The sequence below is a fragment of the Gymnoscopelus microlampas genome (assembly GCF_963454915.1).
Source record: "Gymnoscopelus microlampas genome assembly, chromosome: 7".
In the NCBI taxonomy this organism is placed as follows: Eukaryota; Metazoa; Chordata; class Actinopteri; order Myctophiformes; family Myctophidae; genus Gymnoscopelus; species Gymnoscopelus microlampas.
The window spans coordinates 437,666-453,298 of NC_139944.1; the positions used below are offsets into that span (position 1 = coordinate 437,666).

At 42.5% G+C, this 15,633-nt stretch overlaps 2 protein-coding genes across 2 annotated transcripts; both read left to right on the top strand.

Moving 5' to 3' along the window:
* Nucleotides 1-2,224: 2,224 nt before the first annotated feature.
* On the top strand, nucleotides 2,225-3,745 carry LOC311049447 (uncharacterized protein; the record flags this gene model as incomplete). The annotated part of the gene is made up of 3 exons (XM_084063018.1): nucleotides 2,225-3,030; nucleotides 3,202-3,515; nucleotides 3,642-3,745. The coding sequence occupies 3 exons, from the start codon at nucleotides 2,225-2,227 to the stop codon at nucleotides 3,743-3,745; spliced, it is 1,224 nt and encodes a 407-aa protein (XP_083919144.1).
* A 5,580-nt stretch (nucleotides 3,746-9,325) lies between these two features.
* Nucleotides 9,326-11,554, top strand: LOC311048843 (putative ATP-dependent DNA helicase Q1). The gene is made up of 3 exons (XM_084062154.1): nucleotides 9,326-9,444; nucleotides 9,755-9,834; nucleotides 10,337-11,554. The coding sequence occupies exons 1-3, from the start codon at nucleotides 9,371-9,373 to the stop codon at nucleotides 11,539-11,541; spliced, it is 1,359 nt and encodes a 452-aa protein (XP_083918280.1). The 5' UTR covers nucleotides 9,326-9,370; the 3' UTR covers nucleotides 11,542-11,554.
* Nucleotides 11,555-15,633: the final 4,079 nt, after the last annotated feature.

Sequence of the window (15,633 nt, forward strand, 5' to 3'; positions counted from 1 at the left end):
GCGGGGCTTCAGCAATTAATGCTCGTCCCTATTGGTGGTGTAAGTCCACATACCAAAGTTGGACTTGGTGGCATGCTGCAAACTGGAGTTATAGCTGTTTAAAGCCAGTGGCCTCTTGGTGGCGCTATAATAGGGTGGGGCGGGGCTTCAGCAGTCAATGCTCGTCCCTATTGGTGGTGTAAGTCCACATACCAAATTTGGACTTGCTGGCATGCTGCGATCTGGAGTTATAGCTGTTTAAAGCCCGTGCTCAAACGGACATCCGGGCTCAAACGGACATAACGGACAAACGGACAAACGGACATACGGACGGACATAGTCAAGTGTAGAGCGGCTGGCACCGCTAAAAAGCATATCGCTTCAAATGCTTACTGTGTTTACCAAAGATAAACTACAGCTCTGCTTTCAACAACTCGACATCCAACCTGAAAAAAACACGTTTACGTAAGTTAACGGATGAGTTTCACCATGTTTTAATGTGTCTCGGGTCACATTTCAATGCCACCTGTTGTGAGAATGTGAATGTGTTGATCAAACTGCAAACGAGGTGGTTGTGGTTTTATTCGATGGCCGATGAATGAAATGCCTTTATAACGTTATTTAGGCTAAATATTTGTCACTTACTTCACTTCTCCAGTCAACCCCTTGCTTAATGTTAGGACACTAGTTAATCCATTGCCATATTACTGAGAAATGCTGTTAAAATAGCACCAGATATTGTTCTTGTATGTGTGTATAGCGGTGGTTCTCACCCCTGGGGGTTCCAGGGCCAGGCGGTCCCCAGCAAAAAAAAGAGTTAATTTTAACCATTATATAATACTTTGGGCTACTCGAAAATAGCAGATCTACAAGCTCATAGCCTGTCATGCCACACTATGAGCTTGTAGATCTGCTATTTTTTTTAATTTTGTGAATAGCTATAGCCTACTACTGTATATATATATATTTTTTTTTTAACTCAAATCTTTTCTTCTGGAGGAGGGTCCCTGGCACAAAACCTTTTCAGATGGGGGTTCACAGCAAAATACATATCAATTTAGGGGTCCTTGACAAGAAAAGGTTTGAGAACCCCTGGTGTATAGGAGTATTACATATTTACTTCTGGTTCCTAAGTCATTGTTGTAGCAGCAATAATCATACAGTATATACAAGTGGTTCTCAAACTTTTTCATGTCAAGGACCCCCACAATGATATGTATTTGGCTGCAGACCCCCATCTAAAAATATTTTGTGTGTGAGATTTTTCAAAAAAAACAAATCTACAAGCTCAGAGCATGGCACTCAGTGCCCTGCTATGAGCTTGTAGATCTGCTATTTTTGAATAGCCAAAGTATAAAATAATGGTTAAAGTGGTTCAAATGATTGTGATGCTTTTTTTAACGCATTTTGCAAGGATCCCTGGGGGTCCCTGGACCTCACTTTGAGAACCAGTGGTACAGTATATACAATGATAACTGAATAATCAAATAATAGATTTGGGGATAAAAATGGTGGAAGTTTGAAGGAAGAATGAAAGTTGAAGCTTGAAGAAACTAAGCAAATCTCTCAAAAGAGTGTTGACAATGCAGTACTCAACTTCATAGTTCAAGGTCTCCAGCCCTTCTCCGTTGTTGAGCTGCCAGCTTTCCAGAGCCTTGTCACAGATCTACAGCCAAAGTGGGGTGCAGTACGTTAGTCCGACAGCGCATTCCTCCGACAGCGCAGCGCTCCGACGTTTCCAATAGTAAACCCGAACCAAACCCGCACCCTAACCCTAACCGCACGCGGATGCCACATACAGATGTGCCACTTCAAAACTTCACACGTTACTGTTCTTTCCCTGAAAGTCCCCTGAAAATGCATTTTTTTCCTCCCTTTTCTGCCCTTAAAATGCACTGTTTTGCCCCTGAAAAGAAGTTGTCACTACACACCCCCGTTTTTCCCTTCAACAGACATCCATATACATGAGAACAAAAGAATGTGTGTTTAAGAAGGTGTCAGACTCATTATGAGGCGAAAGGTGATTTGACCAGTTGCTCAAATTAATTAGCATCATAAAAGCAGTGATCATCAAAATAATTCAGCATTTTAAATGCCCTTCTTTGTCCCTCTTATTGCCCTGGGAATCCCCTGAAAATGTACTGTCTTGGCGATGGCAGGACATGTGAAGTTTTGAAGTGGCACATCTGTAGTCGGAGAAAAGGTCTGTCGGATTAACGCATGCCTCCCGCCAAAGGGTACCGTCATGTCTCGAACCACTGTCCGGCACAAGCTTCACAATGCCACACTGTTGATGATGGAGGAGGTGAAGGACGCAATGAGGAAGACTTCATACGTAGCCACAACAACAGACTGCTGGTCTGCAAGGAGGAGGAGCTTTATTGGCATTACTGCACATTGGCTGGATCCAAGTAGCTTTAAGAGGCATTCTGCTGCTCTTGCATGTAGGCAGTTGAAGGGCTCGCACACCTTTGATGTCTTGGCAGGTGCGTTGAATGACATACATTTGGAATATGAAATCCGTGAGAAGATTGTCAGAACCACAACGGACAATGGCTCAAACTTCATAAAGGCGTTCCGTGTGTTTGGTGAAACTGAAGATGCAAACAACAATGCTGCTGAGGAGACAGCTGACGAAGAAGATGCAACTGATGACCCTGAGAATGAGGAGGTGGTGGACTTCACTGACGTTGATGCCATTATGGCTGAAGATGATGGTCTCCAGTACCAACTCCCGAAGCATCATCGATGCGCTTGTCATTTACTAAATCTAGTGTCTTCAGTGGATGCCACTAATGCAAACAATATTCCTATCTACAAGACGCTGTCGAGGTCCACCTTCGCCAAATCTCAGGCTCTCTGGAACAAGACATCAAGGTCCCATACTGCTGCAGAGGTCGTACAAAAGCATTGCAAACTTCAGCTTGTGCAACCTAATGCCACAAGATGGAACTCCTTTTACATGGCTGTGGAGCGGATCCTGAGCATCATCAAACAGAAGGATGGAGAGGAGGCTGTGAGATCCGTCTGTTCTGAATTAGATCTTCCAATGTAAGTAATGAATGTTTGTATTTTTAAATACCTGCAGATATACTTACCGTACTATTACCCTGCTGAACCTGTAGAAAAAAAATCCTAGTTACCTTTTAGAAAGAAAGTAATGGTTAAATGATAGTCTCCATAGTACCTATCCAATAAGCATATTTTGTGTGTGTGTGTTAGGTACAGTCCAGCTGAAATCGCCTTTTTGGGTGAATATGCCAACACCATGGCTCCAGTTGCGAAGGCGCTGGACATACTGCAGGGAGAAGAGAACATTCACCTCGGATGGCTCCTCCCTACAATCAACAGTCTCATCGCCAAGCTGCAGAAACTCAGAGCGTCGCTGAAATACTGCAAGCCGCTGATTGATGCCCTCCTAGGCGGGGTGAATAAACGATTTGGGGAAATGATGTCTGACCCAGAGATGATCGCTGCAACTATTCTTCACCCAAAGTTCAAATCATCCTGGACCACTGATGATGTCCTCAAACTAGGTGAGAAAACATCAGTTTTCTCACTTAAGTTATAATTGATATCAGATTTTTAGGGTTAATGATTTAAAAATCCTGAAAACAGCCAATGCAACCATAAAATGGGATAATGATGTTTTTTTCATTTAGGCCTCGGATACATCAAGGAAGTCTTCCGGACTATGATGAACCTCTTCAGCAGCCGAATGACTCCTCAAGCACTTCCGATGAAGATGATTTATTTTCCGGTATGAAGCATGTACACAACCAGGAAACCACCAAGCAACTGGATACATACCTGGCATGTACAGCTGGAGGTATGGACAGTTTCACATCTTGCCCAGCTGTAGCCAAACTGTCGCTCAAGTTAAATACAGCACTACCCGCCTCTGCTGCCTGTGAAAGGCTCTTCAGTGCAGCTGGATTGCTCTTCAGCCCAAGACGGGGAAGACTTCATTCACAGAACATTGAAAACCATCTGCTACTGAAGTTGAATAAGGCCTTCTTCAAGTTTCAATAGTTTGACCAGGCTGACAATTGTCTCAACTGAGACCTCTTTCACTTAATTTGACAGTAAAAGTCAAAGTGCACTTCAAAAAAAACAAAAAAAAACAAAAAAAAGAACAGAAGAAGCACTACTTTCACGTTCAGAAACTTAAGTGGACACTACATCTGGTTCAAAGCCTTTGCTTGTTTATTTCATTATTATATTGAGTTTGTCTTGCTGAAAGCAGTTTTGTTGAGCCAGTTATAAAGGTAGATTAATCAGTACAGTACATCCGGTGTCACTGTATTTTCTCTCTGGTGTTATGTCTTTCCATACTACAGACAGACAGACTGCATTTCCTCTCTGGTGGTGTTATGTCTTTCCATACTAGAGACAGACAGACACTGTATTCCTCTCTGGTGTTATGCCTTTCCATACTAGAGACAGACAGGTCAAATATTGTTGTGGTACTGTACTGTATATGCTACCTATGTTCTTGTGGAGTGGTTTCAACCGTTGAGTTCTTGAAAGCAGAGATGTAGTTTGTTTAGGAATTTCTTCCTCCTCAGTGAAGGAGAGAACATGCCCTATTTGTGTAAACCCCCCGTGTTTAATAAAACATGAAAATGACAACCTTTTCGATCCCATTAATTTCAATTCTATGTTTTTATAGGCATTTCTGCATGCTTTGTATAACGTAGTGGTTCTACAAGCAAGCACATCAGTGCAGGTGGTTTCAGAGTGACTTTTCTGAAACGAGTTACAAGGTCTTATAAATTAATTGTGAAAAAATTACAGCAATTCATTGATGAAAAATAAGAAATTTACTTTTACTTTTACTTTTACTTAAGTATTTTACTTAAATGTTTTTAAAAGCATGTACTCTTGATTACTTAAGTACATTTAAAAGCAAGCATTTTTTTTACTCTTACTCAAGTAATATTTTGACTGAGCTACATTTACTTGTAGTGGAGTACATTTAACCAGGAGTATCTGTACTCTTACTCAAGTACTGGGGTCGAGTACTCTGTCCACCTCTGCATTTAATAGGTGTTATAATGTGGGACTTGGGTGTTTTAAAGACTTGTATACGGACAATACAATACAGTTTTCCTTCTCTCTGTGCTGAATTCAACTTCTTCAGATTTCTCCAGATCCGTCAGTTTGTGAAACAAGTATTTGGTTCATTTCCACAGCTTCCTAATAATCAGAAGTGGGAGAAACGGATCCTAATGTTACCAACTGAGAATGGTTTTGTTTCAGACAGTTATACATTTATCTCAGCTCTTACTGAGGTTACACACAGCATTTAAAAAATAAATTGGAGAGACAATTGAGGACTGAGTTGACAGATGAGTGGTGGGTGGGCAGAAGCTGTATATAGAATCAACTCAACAACCTCATGTGCACATTTCAGTCTAATTCAACTGAAAGTAGAACATAGATCATCTTAGTAAAGCCAGGGTGGCTGAAATGTATCCTGAGGTCGACTCAAAGTGCAATCGCTGTGCCCAGACACAATTTTGATTGATTGATTGAAAAATGTATTAGGCATTTTTTTTAAAACATCACACTTACATTTGTAATACTTTTGTCTAAAAGTTCCGTCCAAAAAAAGTCCTTGCGGACTTGTTTCTGTTGAGGTCCTTGGTATTCATTTCATAGACAACACAAGCACACCTCAGCAGTTAACACCCACCTCGGCCCCACATAGAATTGCCTAGGTGGGGCCCACCTAAGGCCCAGCTAGAACACACGTATGTTCCACAAGGGCATCCCAGTTGGGACTGAAGTGGATCCCGCTGACATTGCCGACATGGGGTCCAAATGGTTTAGCCCACCTTGAAACCATATGGGAACTACGCTGGCGTGCTGGCTGGAATGCAAACGCTGCATCATACCTGTAGTGTGTAGTTTGATGTTGTGTGTGTAACAGACATACATGCAGTGTGTAGATCAATGTCCATATGAAAGTCAATGCCCAGCATTGTCTTTTGTTTCTCCAGCAGAGTTTCTAGTGTCTCTATCTCTCTCTGGAAGAGGTTGCACATGAACTCTGCAGCCGCACTGAGGCGCTCCAACACAAACACTCTGACATTAAAGGAGCACTTCACCCCTGGAAGAACTTACAATCACTCAATGTTAATAATATTTGTAGTAGATAACAGTAGCAAATTTTGAAATTTGCACCCTATGGCCAGAACAATATAGAAGTATGTGTTTTTGACTGGGGTTTGACTGGACTGCAGTATTACTACAATGACCATAATGCTTTGGGGCACTGCCCTTCCTTGATGGGAGGGGAGGATGCATGGGGGTGTGGTCTACATTGTAACTTTCCCCTCCCAGTTCTCACTACAACAACATCAACACATGTTGATGTGTTTTCAAATAGCCCATGTCTAGGTTTCAAGTGCTCTTGGCCTATAGGTATTTTCTTTTGGGCTTGTTTTCATAGATCTGGTTGCTTATTTCTCTCACAAGATCTGGCAACACTCAATCTTCGCTGCTGTTGTATTGTATTCTGTATTGATTGCATCTTTTAGCAAACTAAATATCATGTGTAAATTAGCAGAGTAGCACAAAGTGTGTGTGTGTGTGTGTGTGTGTGTGTGTGTGTGTGTGTGTGTGTGTGTGTGTGTGTGTGTTCAACATTCCTTCCCAGTTCCCACCATGAAGACAGTCCGGTGCTGGTGACGTCCATCTAGTCGGGACATCCATGGCGATGAGGCATAGTCAACAATATAATAAAACAAAACGTTTCATACTCATGTCATGCATGATTCCTTATTTATGAGAATATAATGTTTCACTGTCATTTACAGTTATATTAGGGGCGGCAGTGGCTCAGGGGGTAGAGTGGCCGGGTAGTGTGAACTGGAAAACCGCAAGGTTCTCAGTTCGATCCCGGGCTGGGGGGCTCCCCTAGAGTTAGTGTCGAAGTGTCCTTGAGCAAGACGCTGAACCCCTAATTGCTCCCGATGAGCAGGCTGGTGCCTTGCATGGTTTCCTCCGCCATCGGTGTATGAATGTGTGTGTGAATGGGTTAATGGCACAATCAATGTAAAGCGCTTCGGATAGAAGCGCTATATAAATGCACCATTTACCATTTTACCATTTATATTCTTTGGACTACACTTGGCCATTACTTAGATGACATGCTAATGTTCAAATACTCTTGTCATACACAGCCGAATCGTTTTCTTTTTATTTTCAACTGAGACTGTTTCATGCTTTCAATTGGTGTATATGGATAATAGGTTAGGTTAGGTTTTACTATAGCCTATTGTATCTAAGACCAGTAAAGTTGAATCCAACGTGCTGGGGTCCCCAGAAAAATAATGATTGCATGTCGAAGTAAATACTACGAGAATGAACAAGAGTTTTTCACTATTATATCTGTAATGCTTACAAGTCATGTAATTATGTATCATATTCTGCCAAATGAAAGACCATCTCCTATCCTATATCATGAAACAGTTCTAAAGAACCCTTATAGAATTGGGTGTTCATACATTTTGTCATTATAAATGCTTACACAATATAGAATATACCAATGAGTAGATCAAGCAGTGTGTAAATGTAACCGTTTTATTTAGAAAAATAATATATATGGCTGTAGTCACAGGTCTTCAACAGCAGTTTCATTTTTGCAGGCTGATGACGACTTTCTGTCCTGTCATTGGAAAGAACACATTAGATTAGACTTGTAGTTTACATGGATATCATCCGACGTGATACCTAATTTATTCTTAGTTGCATGCGCACCGAAAATAGCAGACCTACAAGCTCACAAATGTTGAGTCCGCGACGCGTTGTGAGCTTGTAGATCTGCTATAAAGCGGGGACAAACGACGCACCCTTTTCTTTTTCCCTCCCTGCACAGAGATTAATTAATTCCATGTAACCATACTTTTTTTGTGAACAAGAGACACTTGTCCTCTCCCATTACTCGCAGTCCGTTTTAATTTTAGTGAAACGAGTCGAACGCAATCGGTAAGTAAAGTGACGTTGTGCTACTCTCCGCACACGGCCGCCAGTCGGGACGAAACATGTCAGTCATGGCGGAGCTTCAACCTGGTGTTTGCACTTTCTACATGTACAGACCGTACATCTACATAAACGTTCAGATTTCAAATATAAAGTGCTGACCTCATGCCACGGATGTTACAATTTGAATCAGGTGGGTCTAAGTACCAGTATCTTCCGTATTGTTTAATAAAACACATTTTAATCCAATCGGTGGCCATTTTCTTCTCATGCTTTCAATTACGCGACCCTATCGGTTGGGATGTGTATTGCACTCTGATACATTATACATCTATGAGAAAATGGCCACCGTTCGGATTTAAATGTTTTTTTATTGAACAATATGGAAGATACATGTACTTAGACCCATCCGATTCCAATTGTAACATCTGTGGCCACGGGGTAAGAATTTAATATTTGAAATATGAACGTTTATGTAGATGAAAGGGCTGTGAATGGAAAAATTAAACAGATCCGTCTTGATCACATGACTATAGAGATCATGTGTACCGATTTGCGTGAAATTTAGATAAAATCGGAAGGAGTAATGTAAAGAAATATGTTTTACATAAGTCGGCCTCCTGGTGGCGCTATACAAGGTAGATGTGAAAAATGCAGGGCAAAGGTTTTTCCCTGACCTCTAGAGAGTGCACATACAAAGTTTTACACAAATCGGGCTGTTATAGCGCCACCATGAGGCTGATTAGAAAAAAATCAAGTGGACTTTCTTCCTCGGCATAGTGGGAATTAACCTGACCCTGCCAGAGGTGGCGGTATTGAGTAACCAGGTTCCTCAAGACAGCTACATCTGAGATCGCTCAAGGGGTTGAGCTAACACCGTACCGCTCCCGGTACGGACCAATCAGCGTGAGCTAAGGGCGGGATCTGGGCAAAAGAGGATGTGACGCCATATAGGAGCGGCTGTTGTTTTGTAGTTTCTTCACTAGTCAACATGGCCGCTACCATGAGCAACACCGATATGACGATAGATGCTGCAATAACATTAGTTATTTCTCAACTGGACAATATTTCTTCTTTGAAAGAAGAGCAAAGTTTGGCACTGAAGGCTTTTCTGCGTGGAAAAGATGTTTTTGCTCTCCTCCCGACTGGCTTCGGCAAGAGTTTAATTTACCAACTAGCTCCACTGATAGCGAAAGAACTGGGGACGAAGCCGAAGCCTATATTGATCGTCGTGTCTCCTTTGACTGCCCTCGTAGCAGATCAAATCAAAGAGGCTACGAATCTGGGACTCTATGCTGCGCAACTCGTAGATAATTCAGCACACACCGACATCCTCGACGGCCGATGTCAGCTGGTCTTTGGCAGCCCGGAGACATGGTTACTGGAAGATAAATGGCGTGATATGCTTTCCTCACAAGTGTATCGTGAAAACCTACTGGGCATTGTCGTCGATGAAGTTCACGTCGCATACAAATGGTAAGCTAAACGCCGTTAAATGGCTGTATAGTGTAATTGTTAACACTACACATACACTGCAATGTTAAACTGTAAAACAAAACAGAGCAGCGTGTTTCTAAATACGGTTACAGTAGTTCAAAGACGAAGTGTTGTAACATTTATGTTTTATTTAGGTCAAACATTATATTATAAACAATAAGCTAACACACACAAACAGACCAAATGTTAAACACAGATCTTACTCTAACTGTATTGTTGTAATGCAACTATGCACGTTACTATTGCTGCTGCCTAGACTCAATGTAGGATTTATTTTTCTTTCAACCAGGGGACTGGGAGCAAACGGGAAGCCAGCCTTCAGAGAAGCCTTTTCCAGGCTGAATGAACTAAGATCCATAGTCAAAGAAGGTGAGTTTTGAAACACAGTAATGCTACATGATTAAATACATGATTAATTAATATATCAATCCAGAAAAGGGGCATTGATTGTGTTTGGAAGGGGGGCTGCATTGTGCTGCTACCTGAGGGGGTTAATGTTGGGGGGGGGGGGGGGGTTGTGTGTGCATTGGGCTGGCAACCTGGTTAGGTTAATCCCCCTATTTTTAATGTTAGGGGGAGGGGTGTGTTGTGCTGGCAACTTGGGAGGCTAACCCCCCTGTTTAGCCAGGTTAGGGGGAGGGGTGTTTACACTACAGGAGCAGATCATAGAAGTTGGTGCTGTCCAAGTGTAGTTATTTGTCATGTAAAGAAAATACAGTATGATATGTGGAAATGTCAGTCTTTACCTGAAGCTACCCGATAACATAAATAACCTAATTATTTCCCCTTTATAACACTATAGAAAGTGTAGCCCACAGCAGTTCTTCATTAATGCTTGTTTGCTGATACATGTGCACTTATTGTCTTTCAGGTTTACCTGTTTTAGCGTTGACAGCATCTGCTGATAACAAGAACAGAGGCCGTGTGACCAGGATGCTGAATATGGAGGAGGCAACTCTCGTGACTGTTAGCCCAAACAGGAAAAACATCAGGCTGGGACTGAGTCGGGTTCCTGCTGATAACTTGAACTGTATGGACTGGGTAGTAAAGGAGGTCAAAGATAAGGGTCTATCAATGTCTCCCATCATAATCTATTGCAGAACACTGAAGTTAGTTGGGAGAGTGTTCACCTATCTTAAAGCAGAATTGGGAGAAGATGCTTGGGTTAACAGAGACCAGGATCAGAAGGCTGAGAACCACCTTATAGGAATTTTCCACAGCAACACACTGTCAAAGTACAAAGACAGAGTTTTGGCCTCCTTTAGTGGAGAGGGAGAGGGGAGCTGCCGAGTGGTTGTTGCAACAACAGCTCTTGGGATGGGCTTGAATTTCCCTAATGTTTCTCATGTTGTAATGTATGGTTTGCCAGAGGATGTTGAAGACATTGTTCAAAAAGTTGGAAGGGCTGGCAGAAATGGGTTACAGTCACATGCAATTTTGTATGCTATAAAAAAAACTGTAAGTGCTGGTCCAGAAGTGAAAGAACTGATACACACTGGCACTAAGAGCTGCTTTAGAAAAGCACTGTACGGCCATTTTGAAAACCAGCCAACAAGTGTAGAGCCAGGGCATGTCTGCTGCAGCTATTGCCACTCTGTATGTTCATGTGCAGGTGAAGATTGTGACGAGCCTAGCCCCAAACATGAGGTAATAGAACAAGATGCTGGCATGCAAGGGAAATGTAGAGTGGTAACACAAGAGGACAAATCTCTTATCCGGGAAATGTTAGAGGAGTATATGAGTTGTTTAGAAAAAGACACAGCACATGTCTACACTAGCAAGTCAGCATGTACTGGTTTCAGTGCTGAGCTCATAGATGCAGTATTAGAACGCTGCACACACATATTTGACTCGTCTTACATTCTTAGAAACCTTCCCGTATTCAGAAAAAAACATGCAAGAGAAATTCTGCTAATCATCAATGAAGTCTTTGGTGACATTGAGGATGTAGAGCCTTCTTCTCAAGAGGATAGCTTCACTGAGCCAGACATCGATTATACAGGGTATTTTGATGAAGATGATGAGGACTTTGAGATGGGAACACAGCACAGCAGCTCAGAATCGTCTGACGAATAAGCAGTTGGCCATTAAAGGCTCTTATAAGACTCACATTGGTTGTCAATTAAAGCTGTGGTATATTTAGTTGACTGAATGCTCATGATTAAAATTGTTTTGTATGTCATTTGAACATAAGCAAGTGATTAAAAGTTTGTCGCTGCAAAAAATCTGGTGTCGTTTCTTTTCCAGGTATGCAAATATATCACTTTTAGATTGATAACCTTTTATCACAAAATAAGTACATCATTGTTTTACATCTGTCCTGGTACTGTATGTCACCCTTTTCACTATGCATGATGACTCTTAATCCCTGCTTTTCCCCCCCATGTTAAAATTGATTGTTTCAAATCATTAGGCTAGAGGCATTGATCAGTTTGCCATTTTACACATGGGATCCAACTTTGATACTGTACAAACATGTTATGATGTTGTTTTAGAAAGTAAACATGAACAAGTGAGGCAAATTAAAATATTTATTTACAAAAAAAGACAACTAAATGCTATAGTTGCGCATACTCAGGTAGGGGAAAATCACAACAATATATATAACAGGATTATAAAAACAATACAACATGCGTAGCCTATATTCAATAGGGTCCCAACTATGTGCACTCTCATATCCCTTTCAAGTACCCTTAGTTAAACAGTGCAAATTCACAGTGCAAATTTGAGATACATATTTTCTGTGTGAAAGTAATGAGAAAAATAAAGATGCACTTGGTCCAGTCATTGATGAACAGCAACAGTGAATTATTGCAACATTTTTGACTACTTGGCAGCAGTTATTGCACAGACTTTTATAGCACAATGAGATATACGTTATCTAAAGTGTATCGTGGACATGTTGAAAGACTGTGCTATATTATTGACTGACTCAGACTCAAGAGTAAAACGCTTTAACGCTGAGAGGAGAGTTTGGTGACCACAGGCAGGATGCCTCAGGTGACGTCGGTGTTTCTGCTGTAGCGGTAGCCGTTTCTGGAGGTCTTCTGTCTTTGTCCTCTTTTTCCCATCGCCTTAAAATGGAAAAATCGTCTTCCATTCTTTGAAGCAAGCGAAGACATGACCTACACATCCGACACGATACGGAGGGGTCTTTAAACAGTGTTAAACCTAACGCTATCAGGCGTTCGTTAATACTTGTTTCGTTTGCAGGCTTAGGCTTATCAAATATCTTCCTTGTACCCGTTAAAATACCTTTTATGCGCAGATTCGTGTTACAAAAACGGCAAAAATCTCCGACCTCCATGATAACTTTTTTTTAGCAACTTCTTCAGAGTTCTTGTTGTGGTGAAATACTGGACTACGATGTTGACTTCCTGGTGTCGCTTCGACCATACGTCACGTAGACACATCGATATGATTGGTTGTGTTTGCACGCCCACACGGTGATAGACAGACGGTCCCATCCAATCATCTACCAAGTATCTTGAAAAAAAGGAACAGCCCCGTCATCGAATTGGCTCCCGAGATCCCAGATCCAAATAAGCTGTGAAACAATGTGTGGAGCAAGCTGTTTGGATCTGGTAGCGTCAGGTTAAGTGGGAATGGGGTGCTCCTTCCATTCCGACATCTCGCCACTCCGACTAGTGGCTTCCGCGTGCGGTTAGGGTTAGGGTTAGGGTTAGGTATAGGGTTCGTTAACGTCGGAAAGGCGACATGTCGGAAAGGCGAAATGCACCCAGTGGGAATGTGCGTGCAAAGTTTCACGGAAAGTGCATGCTGTGTTCATAATTTGAGGCATTTTGGTCAAAACGGAGCAGTCCTGCAACTTTGGAAGCCATTTTTAGCCAATCAGGATGGATTATGAAAAATCTGAAAGACCCGTTTTGTTTAATGACTATAGAGATACTGTGTACTGATTTGCGTGATGTTTGGACAAAATATGTAGGAGTACTGTGAAAAAAATGTGTTTTACAAAAAGCGGCCTCCTGGTGGCGCTACAACAGGGCCATGTGAAAAAAATGGGGCAGAGGTTCTGAATTGGCATCCAGGGAGTGTGTGTGCACAGTTTCGCTGCGATCAAGCCAACAATGCGGGAGATTAGCTGTCCACAGACGGACGGACGGACAGGGGGTAAAACATATTCTCGCGCCATGCCTTTCGGCCTGGCGGAGACAATAAAAAAAACGAAAGTAAAGGAAAAGAGCATTACTGCAACAAAAGTAGTCAACAAACTATACTATAAAAAATTGTCAAATAATATAAGAAAGGGGCAAACATGTACACAACAACGCCTCGCAACGTGAGCTTGTAGATCTGCTATTTGCACAATATTGAGTTGTGGAACGGAGTCAAACAAAATGGGGGGGTCCCCAGTTAAAATATGATTATTTTGGGGGGGCGCGGCCTGAAAAGGTTGAGAACCACTGCCCTAATCGGACCGAAATTATCTGAAATTACTACATTACCATAATGCAGCCTAAACGTGCGTTGCACGGGCGGTCCTGCCATTACGTTAGTTACTGGAGTTGCTGTCGAGCTACACAGCCCACAACATACACCATCTACAATGAACTAACTGAGCAGCAATAATAACATTCACCACACGAACGTGCATTGTTGACAAAGTGATTGCACAGCCGCTGCGGGCATGACAACCACGTTAGCGTTAGCTACATGCTAACAGTGAAAGTCTGTTAGCGTTAGCCGCATGCTAAGGGCTCATGTTAAGCACCCCCCCTGGGGCACTAATCATTCAAATACAACGAACGCTATCACAGTAGTGGACATAAACATTGGTTACATTAGTAGCAGGCTGCAGTGACCTAAAAGTCTTGACAATATGAATGACAGGGCGATTTATTAGAGAAATTATCACAACGCCCTGTCGTTGCTGCGTCTGACTGTGATGGCGACAGCAAGCTCTCTGCGATGCCACTGTCTGGAAACTGCTCTCAGCATGACACGACCAATGAGAGTGAGCGCTTTCGTTGTTGCTAAGATACGGTGTATGACACATGGCGTCTCTGCCTCATAGCTTGTAGATCTCTCTCACATGATTGGCGTAGCCTGCGTCGCCAGGTCTGCCTTTTGTGTAAGCGATTTTGGCCTTATTTGGGCGCGCTTTTCGGCTCGTTTGCATAGACCACGGCAGCGCTTGTTTGTTGCCCGTTTCACGGATGGGGCAACGTCAAAGAAGGTGCCAGCGCAACGTCATGGCAACGTCAAAGGGTGCTCACTGTGTCACAGATGATTGGCTGTTGAGACGGACCATCCGGAAGTAAATTGCGAGCAGAAATATATAACACATTATGATTATTAGAAAAGGAGACGCATGTGAAGGTTGAAAATAAAATAGAAGTACTTCTTGCAAGATTTGTGTAGCAAGTTGGGAGAGAAGTGGAGCAGTGCTTTGGCCGTGAGTTTTTCCTAAGAGGTTGAGGTTCCAAAGGCGCGTGGCTCTCTGATTGTATTGTATTGTATTGACATAATAGATATGCTTGTTTTAGGTTTTAGAGCTTTGAGAGCTTCTCACTAAATTTTGTATAAAATTTAGCATTTAGCATCAAATCTATCTCTGTTTGTACCTTAAATCTCTGTTTCTCAAGGCTGAGGGCCCCATACAGTTTCATTTACCAATTCAGACCGTCTTTCACTGATTGATTCTCACTCTCCGCCTTCCACGGATTTTGTACAGTTTAGTACAGATTATTTACCGGTTTCCACGGACGGCCTTTCACCGACTTTGTACAGTTATCCGGTGACAGCCACTGACTGCCACTGACTGCCACTGACTGACTACCACTGACAGCCACTGACTGCCACTGACCGCAATGGACCCGCCACGCCCCGCCACGGACCCGCCACAGACGCCACTGACAGCCACTGACCACCACGACCCGCAAAAACCCGCCACAGACCCGCCACTGACGGTGTTCACTCTCCATTCCGACATCTCACCACTCCGACTAGTGGCTTCCGCGTGCGGTTAGGGTTAGGGTTAGGGTTAGGTATAGGGTTCGTCAACGTCGGAAAGGCGACATGTCGGAAAGGAGAAATGCACCCGCCACTGACCTGTGGCATATTTTGCGCTGAGATTTCATCAGGCCAGTTCTCTGTAAATTGTACTTGAATTCTTATAATTTTAATGTTTCTATGATCTGTCAA